Here is a 21,506-nt window from a genome sequence, read left to right on the forward strand (position 1 = left end):
CATAGAGGCTGCCTTCTGTCTACAACATCCAGATGTTCCGATTCAAAGAACGCAAGCAATCTAGATATCTAGAATCCACAAATTCAAAACTGCCTTGATATACATATGGATGAAAATTTGTCCATAGAACAACCAGTTTACTTTATAAAATACTAATGACTATTCTGCAATTATCTTTGGCAAACCCTACAGATATCTAACGCACAGTCCAGATATTCGTTAAGAAATCAGAAGTAAACATATGAAGCAAAGTAGTAACTGCGATGAATCCATTGGTGTGTTATATAAGAATTGGCACTGGAAAAAGAACTGAAAGACTACAACTCCCTTCATTGCTCTGTAAACCTTAGATTTTGGTATTTCAATGCTTCCTCTGCAGAAGGAGAAGAGTGTCAGTTCTTACTTCGCCAAAAAAATTGCAATATATTCAAGAAGCAGAGAGAAACAATTTAAAGAAAATTCTAAGAGAACTTGGAACTTTTGGTAACACAACGAAGTTATTGAATGACTTCGTTGTGTTACTAAAAGTTCCAAGTTTTTATGACTTGATTGATTATACCCACTTATACTAAAATGCTCCACATGTCAAATATATTGCATGAACACAATACAGGCCAAGGAAATCTCTCTCAGTCAGAAAATACATGTTCGCGGCTCAAGTCTCTTTTTTCCTGAAAAATATAGTATTAATAAGCACCAAGGGTTTTTATGCAATTACAAAACCTTGGTGCTTATATTTCAAAAAAAAAAAAACACCAACGGTTTGTAATTGCATATAAAAATTTTAAAAATCCCCAAGTCCTCACAAATATAAAGAAAATGCCCTTAACTAAAAAAAAAACCTAAGATCTACAACCAAATATTCTAAATCCTATCAAAAGAAAATAAACACTAAAAAGCTCTTCTGGCTTTTTCCTTCAGAATATTCCATAAGGTAGGCAGAGAGATAAGACCTGAATTCTTATTATAGTGTTTATTCCCATAGATGTCCTCAACGCCTATATTTTCTCTTTAACTAAACCAGCCACTGCCCACTTTACACCCTTTAACCGCAAAAGCTAACTTTACTGGCAAATATCACAACTATAAATTACAGTTCTCTACTGCTTTTCCAATTAATTTTTGTCAGAAAAGAATGGCCTTCATATTACACGGAAAAAACTACCAATTAATTGAGATACAGCAGTTAAAGAATTGCGCTGATATCATGGTATTGTACTTAATATACCACAAAAGTCTATCAAGTTATCAGCACTACATGATGAACATAGTGAGAAGACCTTATAGAAAGACAGAAACGCAGATGTACCTTTCGTTTCTTAAGGTTCCCTATCCCATTTCTACTGCTTCTGAAGCCTGTTGTCCGCTCATCAGCGTCATCCCCCGTGGATAAAAACTTGATATCAGAGAAATCTTCAGTGAGGCCAGCCAACCTGAGATAGCAAGAAAAAGATCAATTAAAAATGAAAATGAACTGTAGATATCAAATTCATGTAGTTATAGAAAGAAACTTGAGATTAAAACCAAAACTAATATCAAATCATATATACCCATTTCTTGATTTCTTTAAGTGCTTTTCCCTCTTCCTCTCTTCTCTCGTACGAGGAACACGAGTGAAAAGCTCCTCCTCTTGGCGTTCACGTTCTTCCCACTCTGCCCTAAATTTGTCGAGTTCCCTACTCTCAGCTCCAACAAAATCCCTAACCTGCATTTCACTCGTTAGTCACGAGAATATCAGTTGAACTCAAAAACCAATGCTCCTAGCACCAGACAAGCAGTTGACGACATACCTCCTCAGGTCTCCCCTCATACTCATTCAAGATTTCCTTCATGTATCTACTTTGTGTAGCTTGCTTCAAAATCTCCTTCTCCCTTCTTAATGCATTTCTTTCCTGCTTTGAGATCTTATCATCCTCCATAAAAACAGGTGCAAATTTGGGGGGTCGATATGTGCCATCCTGAAAATATTGGAAAATATTTTTTTTTCAAAAAAAAATTATCATTTGGTTATTCAAAGTAGTGAGAGATATTTTAACCAAGCTCACCTCTGGAATTGAGTCTGTTTTGCTAACAAGCATGTCAGGATTTGGGCGATATTTCAACAGATCCTCCGACTTCTTAGATACTTCCGGATCCTTTTCACTGAGACCTGGTTTCTCTGTAGTGGACACCCTTGTAAGCTTCTGAATTTGATACTGGAGTTTCTTGTCAATTGGTCGAATCTATTAGAATACAGATACAATCAGTATGATTCCACACTCTGCGATCAAGCAAATCAAGGATAAACGAATATCTATGCATTTTCCTACCTTCTCCAGAAACAACCTTATTTCCACAAGACTGCTAACTACTGGATGTCCCTCAATGGAAAGACCTTTTGCCTTCTGTAGCAAATAATAAACAAGTGACTGGCAATAGCTTAGAAGCAACAAATGTTTGGCCTCAAGATAGCTTATCCCATCAGCTGTTGGATAATTATTTGCTTTGACCTATCATAGACATGGAAACATCATACACCAATGATTGTATGATAAGATCAAATATTTTTCCCATAAATATTAAAAAACATTTAAATTTACGGATCATGGTGGAGGCAGTTACGGCAGAAAAAGGTGCATATCAATTACATGATAAGTATAAAACAGAAATCTTAATCAGGAAATTAAACCAACATCACTCACGCCAAAACAAAGCCATCGAGACAGAGATTTGGCAAAAGTGTTATATGTACTCTGGTTTCACTGTTTGTAAGCAAAACCTAAATTGATGCTGAAAAATGTGATTCCATTGGCGTCTCCTACCTTTGCAGTTAAAGCTTCCACTTTGTTCCTCGCGACATCTAAACCTTCCTTCATCTCTCTCAACAACGCAGCTAACTGAGGAGCTCCTCTGATACAATGACAAAAAAATAGTAAAACTAAATCTCTGGTGTTGATAAGTAATCTTCAGATTTTCATTCTGACTCTTAAAATCAATAAAGGGAAAAAAAGAAGAACTTTGCATTTGGAACAAATATTTATTTCTACGAATTCCTTTGCAAAACTACGATGACTTTCAACTGGAATAGATAAACATTATCTTATAAGATTTTTACCTCAAAAAAAAATTTATCTTATAAAATGACATTCAGAATTTATTATTCTAGTATTACTTTAAATTTTTTAAAAAATTTAATGGGATTTTCAGCACTCTCCTACTTAAAGATAATGAGAATTTCTAAATAAAATTCACAAAATTACTTTTTTCCAAACATAACTTTAAAAATATAGAATAAACTTACTTCTTTACTCTTTCCTCATTGCATGAGTTGACAGTCCCCTCCATTGTTTAAACTGTATAGCAGCTGGAATAAATATCCAAAAATTTTAAGAATACAACTATTAAACTTCAAAGAACTGAGACTCTAATTTAATCTCGCATTAAAATTGCTTACTAAAAGCACATACCAGTCATAAAATTAACGAAAAATAATAGCGACAGAAAATGAGATGCTTTGGACTCCAGAATAAAAGACAACAATAAAATAGTCATGAAAAAAGAAACAACCTTGAAGATGGGAAAAGAAATACCTGAAAGCTGAGAAGCAAGTTGTTTAAAGAAAAGTTAGCTAGGTTTTCAAGGTCAGTGCTTAAATTCTTGGTTCTAAAACATTTACAAATTACAAACTCTGATTTATGGGCCAGGACTGCTATCATCTAGGCTGAGCCTTCTTTATTATTTAAAATATGTTTTGATATTTATATTTATGTATGTTATACATAATATATATTTATGTATAATATTTTGCTAAAAAAATATTATTTTTTAAGTAAAGGATAAATAAATTCTAGCTTACTTTAAAAACAAGTAATATGAGTGTGTATACAGTTTTCGTTACTGTAAGATTCAACAATGTCATATATATCTATCACAATGATGAAATAGCATGGAGAGGTAAAGACAAAAAGAATTATGTCCGGAAATCTGAGTTGTGAAGGAGCTTCTTCAAAATGTAATGATTTTAGGTTAATATATATGTCGTTACAGAGAAGAAAGGTATAAACAAAAACAATCCTGCCATGCCCCTATGTTAAATTTTTAACAAGGGTGAAAGACCCTAGACCAGGGTATCATCTAAAGACCCTCTCAAGCCTCCAAAGCATGTATAACAAAAACTTAGCCCATCCACAAGCCTTTGTTAGAGTAAAAAATTGTTGTTAATCAAAATCTAATTTCAACTCATCTTCCTAGGAATGCATAACATTCTTTGTTATTACTCAAGTACGAACTTTTCACAGATGAGGAAAACCGTACATGATTCCCCATTTGAATGCATCCCTTGAACAGATTTATTTCATTAAGACCTTGTTTCACTTCAAGCAAACTTGGACGTTGGAAGAAAACCCATGATTGTGAATCACTAGAAACAGTATCAAGTTTACATATTATCGATCAAAGGACACGTATTCAAATTAGAACATTCACAGCAATTGAAGCACTCAGAAGGTTATTCCAAAAACTTAATTGGAATTCTAACAGAACCTCCTACTAATCAATTATGGGATTTTTCAAGGAATTACCTAAGTGGTCCCGATTGGAAGTCTCTAAACTGCTCTCTAAAGGTTTCGCCGCCTCCACCTCTCGGCCTCAAGCTCTTCCCTTTTCTTCCAATCTGTTGCCGCTTCCACACACTCTGTGAACTATGTTTTTGCTTGTTTTCGTTCCTTACTTCCTTTCTCTCCTCGCCAAAAAATGTTCTCTGCCGAAGCAATAATCTCCCCTCTTTGTAAGCATTAAACGCCCCAGCTCAAATTTGGAACTTTTCCGAATGAACTCTTGCCATAACTGAACCACAGAATCTGCCAACTGTTTGGTTTCCGCTTCCACCGTGCTTCACCGATTCCCTTTTGGTATGCAGAACAGTCTATCTCGCTTCTACACGTTTCTCTCTCCCTCCCGATCTCTCTTTTCCGCGGAGCAGGATTCTTCCTTCCGTGGAGCGGGACAAGCACGCAGGAAAATAAAACCTACATAAAACGACGCCGTTTGCCCTTGGTCTGGGCTCTACAGATCGGGCTTCCTCTGGGCCGAAAAGAAGTGAAGCAATAAATGGAATTGTGGAAGGGGCCCAAGACCCAAACGGGCCAGGCCTTGGCCCCCTCGTTCATCCTTTTTTCCGTTTCATTCCTTCTTCTATGTTTCTCTTCCTTTTCTCTTTTTCTCTTTTCTTTTTGACAATTTTTCTTTATTCATTTTTTATTTTAATTTTTAATCTTTTTTATATTTTATTTTATTATTTATTATATTTAATACTATATAAATTTAAGATATTATAATATTTACTATTTTTTTACATTTATATTAAGTGTTAATGCATCAAAAATATATTTCTTTGATAATATGATATTTTTTTAATAAATTCTTACGACTTGAATGTGAGTATCTTTTAACTCAATCTAAAAAAAAAATAAGTTAATAAATTGTATAGTTTTATTATATAGTATTATAATAAAAATGATATAATTTCTTTGTCGAAAACTTAAAGGTTTGAAAAGTTTTTCAAGTAATTTAGATAGCAATAACTTCACCCATATATATATTTTTTAAGTTTTAAAACTTAAAAGATAAAAAAAAAGGTTTAAAATATTATTTTCAATGTGAAATTTACTAAATTATATTTATAAACAAATTTATATTTAATTTCAACATAAAAACTTTTTACGTATCAATAAAAAAAAAATTGATTGAAATATTTGAACTTTTAAAATATAAGTTTTTGAATGTCAACTTTATATATTCAACATTAAATTAAAAAAAAAACAAATATAATTTAGATAAAATTACGTAAAATCTTAAATAGTTACATAATAATAGATAATAAACTATTTTTTATATTTTATACTAGTAATGAATATTTTAATTATCTATAAAGAACAAGTAATTGATAATAAAGACAATCTTTTAAAATAAATAAAAAATTATTTATTTATTTTTTTAATTCGTGCATATAAAAAATTACAAATATTGATTAAAATAATTTCAATTAATCCTCAACCCATCTACATCAATTGTTATGCATACAACAGATATTTAACACTAAATTTTATATAACATTATTGTTGTAATTTTATTTTAAAATTAAACAATCAACACACGAAATAACAGTTTAAACTATAATATTACATAACATAATTATACTATAATTTATAAATGACTCGGTCTATTGATCTTTTTTTTTTTTATTTATTTTCCGTATATTTCTCTCATTCTCTTTTATCTCTTTTTATGCACCACCTATTCTTAGTGTCTATCATATACTGACTTTCTCTCTGACCTTATTCATTTGTCATAGGCACTTGTCTCTTTTACTTGACTCCTTATTTGTCAAGACAAGATCACGTTACTTTCTCTCGCATCATGTGTCTTTCCGATAATTTGCATCTCTTTTGTTGTGACTTGGCGTACAAATAGGAAAAACCCAAACACATTCTCTCGAACATCGAAGAGCGAATAAAATCCCCCCTTAATTTTTTTTTAGTTTGTTGTGGTTATTGTGAGCACTGATTGAGTTTGGTCATTTGGGCCGAACAGACTTAGTAGTTGGGTTGTATTAGAGTTCGTATGGGCTAGAGTTACGAGTGGGGCTAGTTTGGATTGATTAAGATATTTTCTTTGAGGTTACCTTCTATCTCTTTCCTTCCTTATTATTTTGTTTACATTTCCTTTTATTTTTAATTGATATTATTTTATTATTTTTATCATCGTATAAATAAATAAATAATAATATAATCTTGTGCATAAATTGATCATTTTAATTATTATTATTCTTGGTATTAGTTTTAGGTATGATACAAAATTGAAATATGATATATGTCTGGAGCACAGGGGAAAATGTAGAGGTTATCAAGATTGAATTAAGTCTTTGTAATTAATTCTTTAAGAACAACTTTATGTTTGTTTATTGAATTTTAATTTTACAGTAAATAGACATTTTATTATTATGATAAAATAATTAAAAAGAAAAACAAAATTCGGGAACGAGGATCAAAACACGTCCCACTCGATTATCCCCATCACCACCCTTGAACCAAAAGAGAGAAGAAAAAAAAAAAAAAAAAAAAAATTGTGTCGTTGACCTGCTCTAAATCCATCCCTGTCTCCGAGGACATGATAGTCAATCAACTCCCACAACAGGGACATCTCGTGCACGTTTCCCTACCATGCACCCTCACTACACTCGATCCTACCCGGCCGGGCACACTGGTCATCCATCGAAACAGAAACAGTCTCCTCTCTTTCCCCCTCTCTCTCTCTCTCTCTCTCTCTCTCTCTCTCCGTCTCCCTCTCTCTCTCTCTCTCTCTCTCTGTGTGTCTCGTATCAGCGAGCACCTCACGGATCGGATCTTCTCTCTCTCCCCCGACCGACACGCTCGAAGACTGAGTCCCATTTCCTCGAATACTTCGACGATCTCGAACAATTTAGGGTCTCAATTTTCATTTCTTTTATCGTTTTCTTTTGCTTTCTGGACATGAAGTTATGTGCAGAGGTGTCGGTTTGTTTCAACCTCCGGAACTGGACAATTTGATTGGGGATTACAGAATTGTGGAGACTAACAATTTCTTCACAATTGATCATGGCGGCTTCACCTGTCAAGTTCCTCTTCGGATTCTTGATGGTTTCCATCACATTATGGATGGTTTTCATGTAAGTCCCTAAATTTTACCGTTTCAAATTAATATGCATTCATACGTATGAATATATATTTATACATGTGATTAAGTGCATCAATCGCTATGCTTGTTCTTTTCCGGTTATTAGGATTTTGGCTTGATCGCATAAGTGAAACTATGTTCGTTCGTTTTGCTCAGTTAAATTGTTGCAATAGTCGTTTTGGACCTGCTCTTGATGTGTTTTACGTGCACTGCAACTAATAATGTTTGCTGATCAAACGGAGTTTGTCCTTGTTCAATGTTTGGAACGTAGTGGTTCGGCTTCTTTAAGGGAATAGGATTTGCTGGTTTCTTTTATTTGCAACGCTATCCGTGCCATTTAGCGCCATCAGGTGCGGATAAACATGAAGTGAAGACATTGTTAGTTTTAACTTTGAATAACAGATAGCATAGGGCGTAATCAAGCGTCTGCAGGAATGCAGGAACAGGCCCGGTAAAGTGGCTGGGCTCTTTTGGGTTTGAGGTAATAGTAAATGTGTATGCATGGTAAGACTAAGAGTTTTTTGTAGGGAAGGGAGATGAATTTTGCACCACCTATGTATTTGAACTGGACGTAGTTTCCTTTTCTTTCTTTGAGAGAAAAAAATTGATGAGAGGGGGGTACTGTTCAGTCACTGTCAGATAACATTATTTTACAGTTGAGAATTATTGTTTTTTTTCTGAAATATACAGTTGAGAATTGTAGGATTAAGTTTTTTTTTTCTTTGAGAAGAAAAAGGATAATAATATTAAGAGGAGCCATGGAATGCGGCCAATCTACAAGAGATATACAACACAAAGGAACTCGGCAAAAATATCAATGAGCTACTCCAAATCATAAAAATAATGGTGATGTATGTTTCATCTCGGATAGCATGAATAGGGGGTGACAAGAATGCTACACATAATTATTGTTGGTGACGAGTAATCATTTGATACTCAATCGACCTCATAACTCTTCAACTGAGCCAGTCTTCAAGTCTTTGTTGGTTGAATTATTGAAAGTTGTTGGTTGAGCGTTTGTTGTGCTAGTTCTTTTACTTTTGTTAAGTAAAAGCCTTCATAGATTTTGTAAAACTACAAGTTCTTATTACTTTTCTAGGTTATTATTATTTATTTTATTTTATTTTATTTGCTTTGATGTAGTTGTAATGAATTTCATCTTATGTGAGTTTGAGGTTGAGGGAGTACTAGAACATAAGAATATTTCCTAAATAGTCTATTAGAGATACTAAGATATTTCCCGTATTTTCATTTTCTATTTAGTCAATAGATTTCAGTTAGAAAGGGACTTTTTGGGAGATGAGGTTTTTGATGGTCTCATGTCATGTAGAAGAGATAAGACACCTGGTGCAGATGGATTTAACATGGGTTTCTTTAAGAATTTGACATATAATGAAAAAAGACATTGTGGATCTCTTTCAGGAATTGCATGAAGCCTGGTCTTTTGTTAAATTTCTTAATGTCACTTTCTTGGTACTTGTTGCCAAGTTTGGGAGAGTTTGTAACGTTAAGTACTTTAGACCAATTAGTCTTGCTTGGTGCATCTATAAACTAATAGTTAAGATCCTTGTGAAGAGGTTGACAAAGGTCATTGACAAGATGATTGAGGAATGTCAACATGCTTTTGTGGGTGGTAGGTAAATCTTGGATGCAATCTTTATAAAAGTGGTCGATGAACCAATTTATAAAAAAAGGGAAGGAGTGCTTTATAAGCTCGATATAGAAAAGACTTATGATCATGTGAATTGGTGCTTTGTGAATTATATGTTTGGGGGGATGAGTTTTGGAGAGAAATGGAGGTTCTGGATGAAGGCTTGCATCACTACTACTTCCTTTGTGTTTCTTGTTAATGGAAGCCCTTCTTCTTTTTTTCAAACTTCTTGGGGTCTTAGATAGAATGATCCACTATCTCCTTTGCTATTCATTATGGTTATGGAAGGTTTGAACACCACGCTCACAAGAGTCGGGTAGTGTGATTTATTCAGTAGCTTAAGAGTGGGGATGAGGGATCAGGTTGAGGAGATAATTCACTTGTTTTTCGTTTATGATACTTTGCTTTTCTATGAATCTGACAGGAGAATTTTGTTGAATATCATATGTATCTTGATGGGTTTTCAAGCAGTTTTAGGGCTCAACATCAATCTTTCCAAGTCAGAAATGGTGAGACTAAGGTCGGAAGGAGATCCAAATGGTCTGACAAGGGCTCCAGGGTGCAAAGTTGTTAGCTTGCCTATCACATATTTAGGCTTACCTTTTGGCGCTAAATTCAAAGAGGCAATGATGTGGGAGCTAGTAGTGAACAAATTTGAGAAAAGGTTGAAAGGATGGAAAAGAGCTCTGTTATCTATACGGAGGTAGATTTACACTCATAAAAAGTACATTGAGCAATTTGTTACGTGTTCATATTGACCATTCTGAGAGGTGTGGCTGAGAATTTGGAAGCCATCAAGAGCAGGCTCCTTTGAGGGGACATGGGTGATAGCAGGAAGTATCGTTTGGTGGCTTGGAGTGAGCTTAAAAAGCTACTTTATCTAGGTGGTTTTGGTCTGCGCTCTTTAATGAAGATGAATGAGACTTTGTTGGGTAAGTGATTATGGAAATTCATTATGGAGGAAGATGCTCTATGTAGAAGAATTACAGCAGTTAAATATGATAGGGATGACAGTGGGTATTTTACAAAAGTGAGTTCAAGACCACGTGGGAAGAATTTATGGAAGAAGATTGGCCGAGGGCGGGAGAATTTTTAGTAAAATATTAGGTGGAAGGTTGATAAGGAGGATAGAGTCAAACTATGGGAAAATCATTGGATGGAAGGAGGTACCCCTTAAAGTTCAATTTCCTTATATCTATGCAATTGCACAGTAAATAGATGTCAAGATTTATAACTCTTTAGTGGATAACCGTGGTGGAGTGAAGGAATGACAAGTGTTAGTGTTAAGAAATCTCCACGACTAGTGTTAAGGAATGCTTGTGGTTTGTAAGTTACAGATTATGGTTTATGGGCTGCTTGACATCAATTAGGTAATGGCAGGTTCGGTGAGGGATGAAATTTGGGTTTAGAGGAAGGTTGTAGGAAACAAGTAGAGATTATCCCGTTAACTATGTTTTGAATGGTGCTGAAGGAGAGAAATAAGAGGGCTTTTGATGGGGTTGAGGATGTTGATGGTTTTGATATCTTTAAGATAGATGGTTTTGATATCTTTAAGATAGATGGTTTTAAAACCTTGTTTTTCTGTCACGGGGTCATCCTCTTTGTTCTATAGAGGATATGATGCACCTTATTCATACTTTGATTGACTTGATAATATGTGTACATGGGCGACACTCCCTTGGTGTTTAAAACAATATGCTTTTCATACTTTCATTTTTTTAAAAAATTTCTGTTTAGTCAATGTCCCGTAACTAGGTCCAATTCTTAGTTTCCTTCTCTTATTCATAGGTACCGACACAAATATCATGTACTAAGTAACAAGAAGAATATATAACAATATTTCATATTTTTCTTTGGAAAAAAAGTGCAATACATTATAATATTCTTGTTTATACTTCTAGTAAACTTATTTGCAAAGGAATTGAGAGGCTATTGAATGAAAAGGCTTTTATGTTCTTGTATCTTTTTTGACAGTAATCTTTTTGATTCTTCTTGTATTAGGATGGAAATTTTCTTTTTCCATTTTCTTCTGTGCTTATTAATATTTCTTATGTAAGATATATTTTTTAACAAATTTTGGATGTAATAGAAGTAGTCCACCGAAAAAACTTAATAAGAGCATAGCTTGAGCTTGGCATGTATCATGTTTAACAAGATGGTCTGAGTGAAATGCTTCTTTCAGTACAAATTAACTATTTAATGGTCTTCAATTGGTCTTGTAGTTAGATTTCGAAAAGGGCTATGACAAAGCTAATTGGGGGTTATTGGACGTATTAATCGATTGCAAGGACTTTGGTTATAGATGGAGGAGATGGATGAGAGGGTGCTTGTCTTCTGTCTCGTTTGCGGTCATTCTGAATGACAAAGCTCAAGAGTGGTTTAGGGGAATATAGAGTGTAAGACAAAATGATCCTTTATCTCCTTTTCTTTTTACTTTGGTGGTGGATGGATTGAGTCGAATGCTGAGTAGGATTAAGAACAAGGAGCTATTTTAGGTTTTGTGGTTGAAAAGGATGGGCTTGTGGTGTCTCACCTCTAATTTGCGGATTACAATTTTGTTCCTATCACATGATCATAGATCAATCTCTAATGCGCTTACGCTCTTAACGGTGTTTAAGCATATGTGGAAGCCTCACATTAATCTACCCAAATGTGTTTTAGGAATAAATGTGGCTGATAGCATATTGAGCAACTTAGCTGAAGCAATTTGATGTGGGATCTTATCTTGGCCCTTAAAAAAAGGACATTCTCTTGGGTGGTTACCCTATGTGTAAGCCGTGTTGGGATGACATGGTTAGTAAAGTACCAAAATGGTTAGAAAGTTGAAAAGGGAGTCTTCTCTTGATGGGTGGCAAGGTTACACTTATTCACGCTTGCTTGTTTAGTATTTCTCTCTTGGGTGGTAACCCTTTGTGTAAGTCGTTTTGGGATGACATGGTTAGTAAAGTATCAAAATGGTTAGAAAGTTGAAAGGGGAGTCTTTTCTCAATGGGGGGAAAGGTTACACTTATTCATGCCTGCTTGTTTAGTATTCCTATCTATTACATGTCCTTATTTAAGGTTCTGGCTGAGTAATCGAGTGTCTAAAAGGTATGATGAGGAATTTCTTACGGGTTGGGATTGGGAGGAGAGGAGAGATCATTTAGTGAATTGGGCAATTTGTTGCAGGTTTAGAACTTTTGGAGATTTGGGCATTGGGAGTTTAAAATTGAGGAATTTTTCATTATTGGTTAAGTGGCTACGCATTTCCTGTAGGAACATAATTTTTTGTGGCATAAAGTAATCAAAATCATTTATGAGAATCAATGGAATGAATGGGATACAATGCTTGGAAGGCTATTTCCAGCTTGCTCAACCTCTGTATGCCTCTTCCAAATATAATGGGGGGATGGTTCGAAGGTCCTCCTTTGGGAGTATCATTGGAGGGGTGACTGTCCGTGGATACCCAAATTTCACTTATTTCGCTTCTCGTCCCACCCAAAGAACCTATAGACTGGCTTCTTTTGCTTTTTTAATGATACTGTGGGCTGGAATTTCCATTTTCTCTATAGTCTGAATGATAGAGAAACTGAAGAGCTCCTCACCTTGTTAAGCCCTTTAAACTCTTTTCAGCCTTCACAACAACCATACTGCAGGATATGGACTCTAGACTCTTCTAGTTCATATACTTACAAATCTTTTTTTGATCACATTACCAAAATCCTAATTGCTACTATAGTACATTTACCAAGGCAGTCTAATTGGCAAGTTAAGGCTCCTTCAAAGGTGAAGGTATTTATGTGGATGGCCATTCTAATTTGCTTAAACGCCAACAAGCTGTTGCAAATTCATCGGTCTAACCGAGTTTTGTCTCCCGATATTTGTGTTATGTGCTATTACAACGGGAAGACATGTTTTATGGAGGATCTTGAGAACCTTATTGACATCATGATTAATATGTAAATAAGTTTATATATGGGTTGGTACCCCCTTGGTGCTTGTAATTAATGATATAAACCATTTTTTTTATTTAAGAAAAAAAAAAAGAACGACAGGGAGACACATAATCATCTCTTCCTCCATTGTGAGACTGCATGGAAACCATGGAGTAGGCTTTTTTGCACTTTTAACCTTTTATGGGTTACCCCTCCTTCATTGGAATGCTTTCTTAGATCAGGCATTGGTGACCTTGGGATAAGGGTGAAGGCTAGACGTTAGGGAAAGGAGCACTTTTCGCATGCTTATGGACGATTTGGTTAGAAAGAAATCATCAAATATTTGATAATTGTTCTTTTCTGGACTTGATCCTTTGGGAGATGGTGGCCTTCTTGGCTTCCCTTTGGGCTAAGGCTCATGGGAATTACTTGGATATCTTCCTGTCTGTTTTATGTAGGATTTGGGATGCTGTGGTTATGTGACATACTGCTGGTTTTGTATTCTTTGTTTTGTTATATTTTGCATTTTATTTGGTTTTCTTTTCCATTTTCTTCGGCTGGATAACTTATCCACTGTACTTTATGTAATGTTCCGTTCTTTTCTCAATGATACTTCTTCTATTAAAAAAAATGTATAGATTCACAACAAGATTGAATTGTATAATTGCTCATGTTATTTTTAGGAATTGTATAATTACTGATGTCGTTTAAGATATGACATCCTATAACCATCACCACCATCAATCTTCTCATTCTTTATTGTTTATATGATCTGGATATACTATATTACCTGAAATATTTGCTATGCATATAATTTGTTTCCCCAGATTTGCTTCCAGGTTGCTGGCTTGGTTCCTAAGCAGAATTGTCGGAGCATCTGTTGGATTTCGTGTTGGTGGATGGAAATGTTTGAGGGATGTTGTGGTGAAGTTCAAAAAGGTTTTCCCTTTTACTTTTTGTCTTTGGTAACTGATTAGGATATATCCTTCCATAATGCCTATATTAATTGTAATTAACTTGGTCACTAATCCGAATATGATTTTTCTATTAACGAAGTATTTCTGTATGTTGCTTTCATTAATTTGTCAATCAGATAATATATCTTTGATCATGCAGATCTAATGGGCTGAATCTTTTGTTGAACAGTATGATTTTTTTTTTCCTGAAGTTGATTTGCATAATCTTTTTTATGGTGTATTCTAGATGTGTTCAATCATGTTTAATCGTTTTATCTTGCAGTTGGGGGTTTGTTAGTAATTATCTTTGCTATTTTTTTATTAGCAATGTTCAGGGTTTTTTTTTTCCCGTGGGTTTTGGTTTTTAGGTGTTTCATGCCTTTCTTATGGGTTTTCATTGGGTTCTTGAATTTTGTATCGAGTTCTTTAGTTCTCTTAGCTCAGAAGTCCTTGTGAGCTATTGTAGTTTGTTGTGCTAGACACGAGGCCGGATAGAATGCTTGGTTCACGTACTTCTTTTCATGGGTGGATTTCTTTGAGAATCCTTTTGAAGGGGTTAGAAGCTTCTTTTTAGTGGCTGGGAAATACTGTTTGCACAATGAAGTGGTAACTTGCAGAATAAGTCAGTACCGGTATATTTCATCCCTGTGTTTTATTTTTTTCCATCTAATAAATTAGGTGTTGCATTTACTTCCTTTTGTTTTTTAAGCAAAACTTCATCTATTTAGACAAAGTTAGAAGCAGAAAAAAGTGTTTCTGGAATCTGATATGATCACTCTTGTTGCTTGCTTTTCATCTCGATGATGCTACGCATTCTCTTTGCTCAAATATAGTAATTGGCAATGCTATTCGGGGTAAAAGGTAAATCGTCTTAACTTCTGATTTGCAGGGTGCTGTTGAATCTGTTTCTATTGGTGAAATTAAACTGAGCTTACGCCAGTCACTGGTTAAACTTGGTGTTGGTTTTATTTCCAAGGATCCAAAGCTGCAAGTGTTAATATGTGAACTAGAAGTTGTAATGAGATCCTCAAATTCAAATAAAAGCTCACAGAAAAATAAAACTCGGAAACCTTCCACTTCAGGCAGGGGGAAGTGGATGGTTGTAGCTAACATTGCAAGATTTCTATCCGTTTCAGTCACAGATATGGTTATAAAGGTATTTGAAGTTTGACTTGTTCCTGTTTCTATCTGATTCATAATATGTTCCAATTACCAGTTAATAGGTGTGTTTTCCTCAATGATACTATTCTTTGTGTCTTTTAATATGATTACTACTGTTTTTGCTCTTGTTTACACCTATAATATATTCTTTTTAATTGTGCCATTTTCATGAGAAAAGATTTTAGCTTTGTAGGGGTGGAAGTTTGGCTTTGTTTATTATAAATCGGACCAGATTGAATTTAATATAGTAAAATTGGTTTGGTATGTTGATGTAGTATTAGCGAGAGAGTCCTAGAGCGTGCATGGGTCCTAGAGCGAGTAAGTCCTAAAGCGTGCATGGGTCTGTGAGTGACCGTTTTGTGAATGTCGCCCACTGGCAACTATCGCCCTGGGGGGGTCATGTTCGTCGGTCTGAGAAGATTTGTGGCAGTTGAGAAGAAAATCTTTGACGTCGTTGCATAAGGAAGAGGGGTTAGAGTATAAGAAAATGGGAGGCGCTTTCGGAAATTCATTTTCTTCCGGGAGGATATCGAGTGGTTGTTGAAGAGCTTTAGGGAGTTCATATGGGAGAAGGGAGAGGCTGCATGGGAAAGGAGCCGGCAGAGCAGTTGGAGAATACTGTGGATGGCGCTCAGCAGAAACAGGAATGAGAAGTTTTTGGTGTTCTTTGAAGGAAAAGAAGGGCCCAAAGGAAAAGTGAATAGATTGTTTCTTCCGGAGGGGGATAAGGTGGAGGGATGGTGGCAGATGATGGAAGCATTACACGAGGTGGTTGGAGTGAAGCTGATCCCATCTGATTGGGTTACAAAGAAAAAATGCATTTCGATGAATGAAGTTGGAGATAAAATGATGAAGCTGGCTATAGTGATTCGATGCCTGGGCTGTAATATCGAGCTTGAACTAAGATTGGAGAAGAGACACGGAGTCTTGTTTGCTGAAATCTTGTCTCAACCAGTGTGGGGAGGAAACTGGGTTGAGCAGGAGGAGACGGGTCAAAAAGATGTGGGTCGGGTGAAGTTGAATATTGAAAATAGGTCAGGTGGAGGTCACGTGAGCTTGAATGGGCGGGAATTGTTTAATGGAAAAATGATGAATGGGCTGGAAGGTGAGCGGATTATTTGGGCTGAGGGGAAGAAGGAGACTGCTATAGGCTGAAAAAGGTAAATGGGTGGACCAACTTGGGCCGAGTAGGAAACCGGATCGGAAACGGATTCAAATCTGGAGGTCAAAATGGGTCAAATCCGGGTCACAAAAAAAAAATACCCGATGACCCCAGTGTTGCTGTCTGTGCCTGAAAATGAAACTAAAAACAAAACAGAAGAAGAGGAAGCCAGGGTACGGGTGAGAAGGAAGGAGACGAAATGGGGGAAGAGAAGGGGAAGGAAGATGCAGAGAACTTGGAAGAGAGCAGTGACGGAGATGAAGTCGTTTCTGTGGAGGGAGATTTCACAGAGGGTAACGGAGAGGATGACCATGAGGGGGAAACGGACGGTCTTGAGGATGCGATGTTTGGAGATTCGGGGTTGAAGCTCTACGACATAATGGTTCTAGATGAACCAGGAGAAGAAGTTCTAGACGTGATGCTGATTCATTGCGATATTCTCCTAGGAAACCAGGAAAGAATGCACATGCCAGAGGAGGGAAGCAGAATGAAATAGTAATCCGAATGAAATTGTTTGGGGTGTCTTTTCTTGGATTGGAGGAAGGGATACTTAATTTGATAGAGGAGATGGAATTGATATATTTAGGCAAAAAATCTGAGAAAAAAATTAAAAAGAAGCAGGGGGAAGGGCAATGCAGGTAGCTAAAAAGACCTCAGTGGACAGTGAATTATGAAGGGAAAAAAAGCAGTAGGAAGGGAGAGGAGGTTCTATTTCCAGAGTCAGTTCCATGATCAAAAAAACTATTTCTTGAAATGTGAGGTGACTAAATGATAGGAGGAAAAGGGGTGTGATTAGAGCGTGTTTAAGAAAATGGAAGCCAGATGTGGGTTGTGTTCAAGAAACCAAAATGGAGGATGTTGAACAGAATATTATTAGCGGTTTATGGCAGAATAAAAAGGTGGAGTGGGTGTATATCCCAGCTGTGGGTGCGGCTGGGGGAGTATTAGTAATGTGGGACAGGGAAAAATTTAAATGTAAGGAGTCGGAGGTGGGTAGGGTGTCTTTGTCCTGTTTATTTGAACAGAGTGGTGGTGGGGAGCCTTGGACGTTCATGGAGGTGTATTGTAGGGGTACTAGTGAAGAAAAAGATAGGTTGTGGAGTGAGCTTCAACATTACAAGGCTATATGGGGGGAGAGATGGGTGGTTGGGGGAGACTTTAACATGGTGCGGAGTAGATGGACTTGGTCTAACACAATGGACAACCCATCTTGGTCGAGAATTGACCGGCTTTCAATTTCTAACACTTTGTTAATGCAGCTTGTAGGGCTTAGTTATTTCGGACCATTTCCCTATTTGTCTTATTCTTGAAGTTATCATTTGGGGCCGGGTCCGTTAAGATTAGATAATAGATGGATTAGAATGAAGATGAATTGTGCACTTCAAGGCAAATGGCTGTGGAGATTTGTCAATGAAAAAGATAAATTATGGAAGAGGGTGGTGGAGGCGAGGTAGAGGGATTGGGAACGGGATGGGGGGAGAAGGGGGAAGTTTAAACCGCATGGGGTTAGTCTTTGGAAGAACATTAGCGGGGGTGGCAGCAAATTCTTGGAGTGTGTTGGGTGGCAGGTTGGGAATTTGGGGGGGGACATTCTTTTCTGGCAGGATGAATGGTTGGGTGAGGGTAAATTGAAAGATAGGTTTCCGATCATTTATTCCATTGATAGGTTTCTGATCATTTATTCCATTGCTTGTGAGAGAGAGAGCTTGGTGGAGGATGTGTGTGATAGTGGTGAGGGGGAGAGGTGTTGGGATATACGGGTTAAAAGAAATTTGAAGGATTGGGAAGTTCAAGAATATTGCAACTTGCTTTTCTGCCTAGCTGATATTGAGCTGATGGAAAAAAGAGACAGCAAATATGGAAATTAGATAAGCAAAAAGGCTTCTCGATGAAGTCATATTACAATTATTTATGTAAAAGAGAGAGAGGGGACGAGTGAATAGCACCTTACAAGCAGATCTGGAAATCAAAATCTTCCAAATGTCATTTTTTGCATGGGAAGCTGCTCGAGAATGCGTCTTAACTATTGATATGTTAAAAAGGAGAGACAATATGTTGGTAAACAGATGCTACTTTTGCAAAGTTGATGAGGAATCTTGCAATCATATTCTATTCAAGTGCCCAACTGTTTACAATATTTGGACAACGGTGTATGAGCTTATGGGAATGAATTGGGTTATTTCGAACACCATTAGTAAGGAGCTGTGGGCTTGGTCGGGTATATGTAAAAGAAAAAAACATTTAATTCTAGTTCTGCTATTACTTTTTTGGTTGTGTGGAAGAAAATAAATTTAAGAGCTTTTGAGGGTATTGAAAATGATTTTGTAAAAATTACAAATAGATGGATTAACACTTTTGGTTCTATTTTGTTAGGTCATAACATGAGAGACTTAAAAGAGATTGGAATGGTTTTTGACCATTTGATAAATATGTAATTATTTTGTATATGAGCGGTACCCTTTTGGTACCTTGTCTATAATAATATATTTCTTTTATTTCAAGAAAAAGTATATTGATGCAGTATTAGTTCTCAAATTTCTTAAAGATTTCAGTAGTTGATATTAGTATCAATTGAAGGCTTTAGGTGATTTGGTTAATATAATAAGACCACTGAACTTCTCTTTTTGATGACAGAAAAATATTATTAGAGGGAGAAAGAGCAAATATAATTTAAAGGCAGATAAGGTGTCCTCAGAATGGAAGAGATAAATACAAATATAAGAAAGCCAAGTTTTCTTAGTACAAGATCACATCAAAATCTCTTTGTAGTGTATATAAATGAGTCCGCTCAAAGAAACTGTAAATTTTAGCTCAATGAAAGGCAAGATGGAACATGCTCTCCCAAAGATCATGGATCAGGTGATACCATTACTTAAGAGATCTTTCCATTTCTTTCATACCAAATGACTCATAGACCTGCAAAAATATTTCCTTTCTAGAGCATCAAATGTTACTTATTCCTCCCAAACCAGCATAAGTTGAGATGATAATCTCCAAACTTCATATGCCTTATACAATTCGAAGGAGGAGCATAATCAGTAAAAACCTTTCAGGCAACCTACAATGTTATTATTGTTTTATAAGCTTGCAATGCACATAGGACAAAGATACAGTGAAAGAGCTGTTAGAGGTCTGTGAGCCTAGAGGAGGGTTATTGGTATCAGTCCTTGTAAGGACCATAGTCTAACTAAAAGCCCTTACCTCTGGGGGAACTTCACTAACTAAAAGAGGAAGGAAAAACAACTTTGTAGTTAAATAGGACCCTGGATAAAACGTTAAAAAAGATTTACAAGTGTAAGCCTCTGTTCGCGGTATGAATATTGGGTTCTTGGATGAGCTTATGGAGAGGAAAGGCTTTGGGGTTAGATGGAGGAGTTGAATTTCAGGGTACCTTTCTTTTGTATCTTTTGCTATTTTGGTGATTGGCTAATCTAGATCTTTGTTTTGTGGGGCAACATGAGTTGAAGTAGAATGATACTCTCTCCCCTTTTATCTAACAATTGTGGTTTGTTAGCCCTTTTTTAAAATAAAAAAAGAAGATGTATTAGAAGTAAGGAGAAGATAAATATAAGGAGGATTAGATATCCTCCAATAGAAAAAAAAATGAACATATTAGAGAGAGACTAACTACTCAAAAGAGAGATAGCACTCAATCTCTGCACAAAACTTTTATAGAAACATCCTTAGAGTTCCCATTTCTTGGCCAAAATAGTAGCCAAAGAACAAACTTTATTTAAAGGAACCAAAAATTGTGACTTTTAGTCCCTAAAATGAAAGATTCTAGCATCCTGTTTGTCCAAATCACCCACAGGCCAGCAAACACAGCCCCAAGCCAAAGACTTTTGAACTCCTTCATACTTTCAATGAAGTTGTAGGAAGAAAAGCGGAGGCCTCTTGGGGTGTGATCCAAGAAATATAAGAAGTTTAAAAAACACACCATATTCTCCAAGCTATTTCACAGGGTTGGAATAAATGGTCACGTATAAATACAAAAGTATCAAAAACATGATGCCAGATTCTCTAGGTTATCTCACAGTATTAAAACAAATGAATGAGTCTCAGCATTACTAAACACATTACGCACACCCAGTTTGGGAGCTTGAAACAAACGATTCATATTAATAGGGCTATTTTTAGCCGTGGTCCAAACAAAAACTTTGACCTTAAAGGGAGCCGGTGTCTTACAAAAGGGCTTATGAAATTGAACAGTTTGGTTAGCAAGATTATGAGTAAGAAATTTCATATGAGACTTACAGGAGCAGATACTGAAGGAATCCAAGTCAAACTTGACTTTCTGGATGATTAGAAAGCACAAGATATTCTAGAATCTGATCAAGATAGGTTGTATTAAAGACTTTTTGTTCATTAAACTTTCTGAAAAGGAGAAATTCCAGGACATAGAATTGTGATCACAAGCCAAAGTAGATGAAACAGGAGATTTAATGATTTATGGATAGCTTGTAAAGTCGGGAAACAGAAGCAAGAGATGCATTATCAAACCAAGGATCCTCTTGAAAGAAAATTGAGCTGCATGCCGTTCTGTGCCATAAAAAAAAGTGTGGTTGAGGGCCTGCATGTGGGACATGATTGAACATGCTTGAGACACCTATTCTAAATTTGGCTTTTGTTTCTCATTTCCAACACTTTGTAATTGCCTTATGAAACATTGCAGACCCCTAAAGCTACTGTCGAGGTCAAGGAACTTGGAGTAGATATATGTAAAGAAGGTGGATCCAAGCCTAATCTGTTTATTAAGCTACACATACTACCTATTTTTCTTCACATGGGTGAATCACGGGCTAGTTTGGACCAATCATCTACGTTAATTGATGGAAGATGCATTTCCACTGTTCAGACATCCTCTAGCATGATGGAGAATTCTTCCGCTCCTTTTTTCTGTGAAGAGTTCTCTCTCACTTGTGAATTTGGTCATGATAGGTACGCATTCCTTTTAATTTTTTTTCTTTATT

General features: G+C 36.0%; 2 protein-coding genes across 5 annotated transcripts in view; one reads left to right on the forward strand and one right to left on the reverse strand.

Annotated features, from left to right (window-relative positions):
* Positions 1 to 80: 80 nt before the first annotated feature.
* LOC110810145 (Sas10/Utp3/C1D family) lies at positions 81 to 4,993 on the reverse strand. Of its 2 annotated transcripts, none has more exons than XM_088221573.1 (9): positions 4,560 to 4,993; positions 3,281 to 3,332; positions 2,802 to 2,889; positions 2,310 to 2,489; positions 2,046 to 2,222; positions 1,791 to 1,958; positions 1,551 to 1,705; positions 1,310 to 1,433; positions 81 to 373 (listed from the first exon to the last, which is right to left on the reverse strand). In XM_088221573.1, exons 2-9 carry the CDS (start codon positions 3,322 to 3,324, stop codon positions 362 to 364), a joined length of 948 nt encoding a protein of 315 aa, XP_088077699.1. In that variant the 5' UTR covers positions 3,325 to 3,332; positions 4,560 to 4,993; the 3' UTR covers positions 81 to 361. The 2 variants fall into 2 exon arrangements, with proteins under 2 accessions (XP_088077699.1, XP_088077698.1); XM_088221572.1 differs by having other exon boundaries at positions 3,281 to 3,343.
* A 2,187-nt stretch (positions 4,994 to 7,180) lies between these two features.
* SAB (HYPERSENSITIVE TO PI STARVATION 4) overlaps positions 7,181 to 21,506 on the forward strand; it is a 37,179-nt gene continuing 22,853 nt past the window's right edge. For 2 of the 3 annotated variants that reach the window (XR_015820871.1, XM_088221566.1), the window contains exons 1-4: positions 7,182 to 7,684; positions 14,085 to 14,196; positions 15,103 to 15,369; positions 21,209 to 21,474. Coding sequence is in view for 2 of the 3 variants with exons in the window: in XM_088221566.1 (XP_088077692.1) it covers positions 7,614 to 7,684; positions 14,085 to 14,196; positions 15,103 to 15,369; positions 21,209 to 21,474 (716 nt within the window). In the remaining variant the exon portion in view is untranslated. Of the gene's footprint in view, positions 7,685 to 14,084; positions 14,197 to 15,102; positions 15,370 to 21,208; positions 21,475 to 21,506 lie in introns of all 3 variants that reach the window. The other variant, XM_088221567.1, reaches the window with a different exon arrangement.

This window comes from Carica papaya, chromosome 1 (assembly GCF_054855325.1).
Source record: "Carica papaya isolate Zhongbai chromosome 1, ASM5485532v1, whole genome shotgun sequence".
NCBI classification, from domain to species: Eukaryota; Viridiplantae; Streptophyta; class Magnoliopsida; order Brassicales; family Caricaceae; genus Carica; species Carica papaya.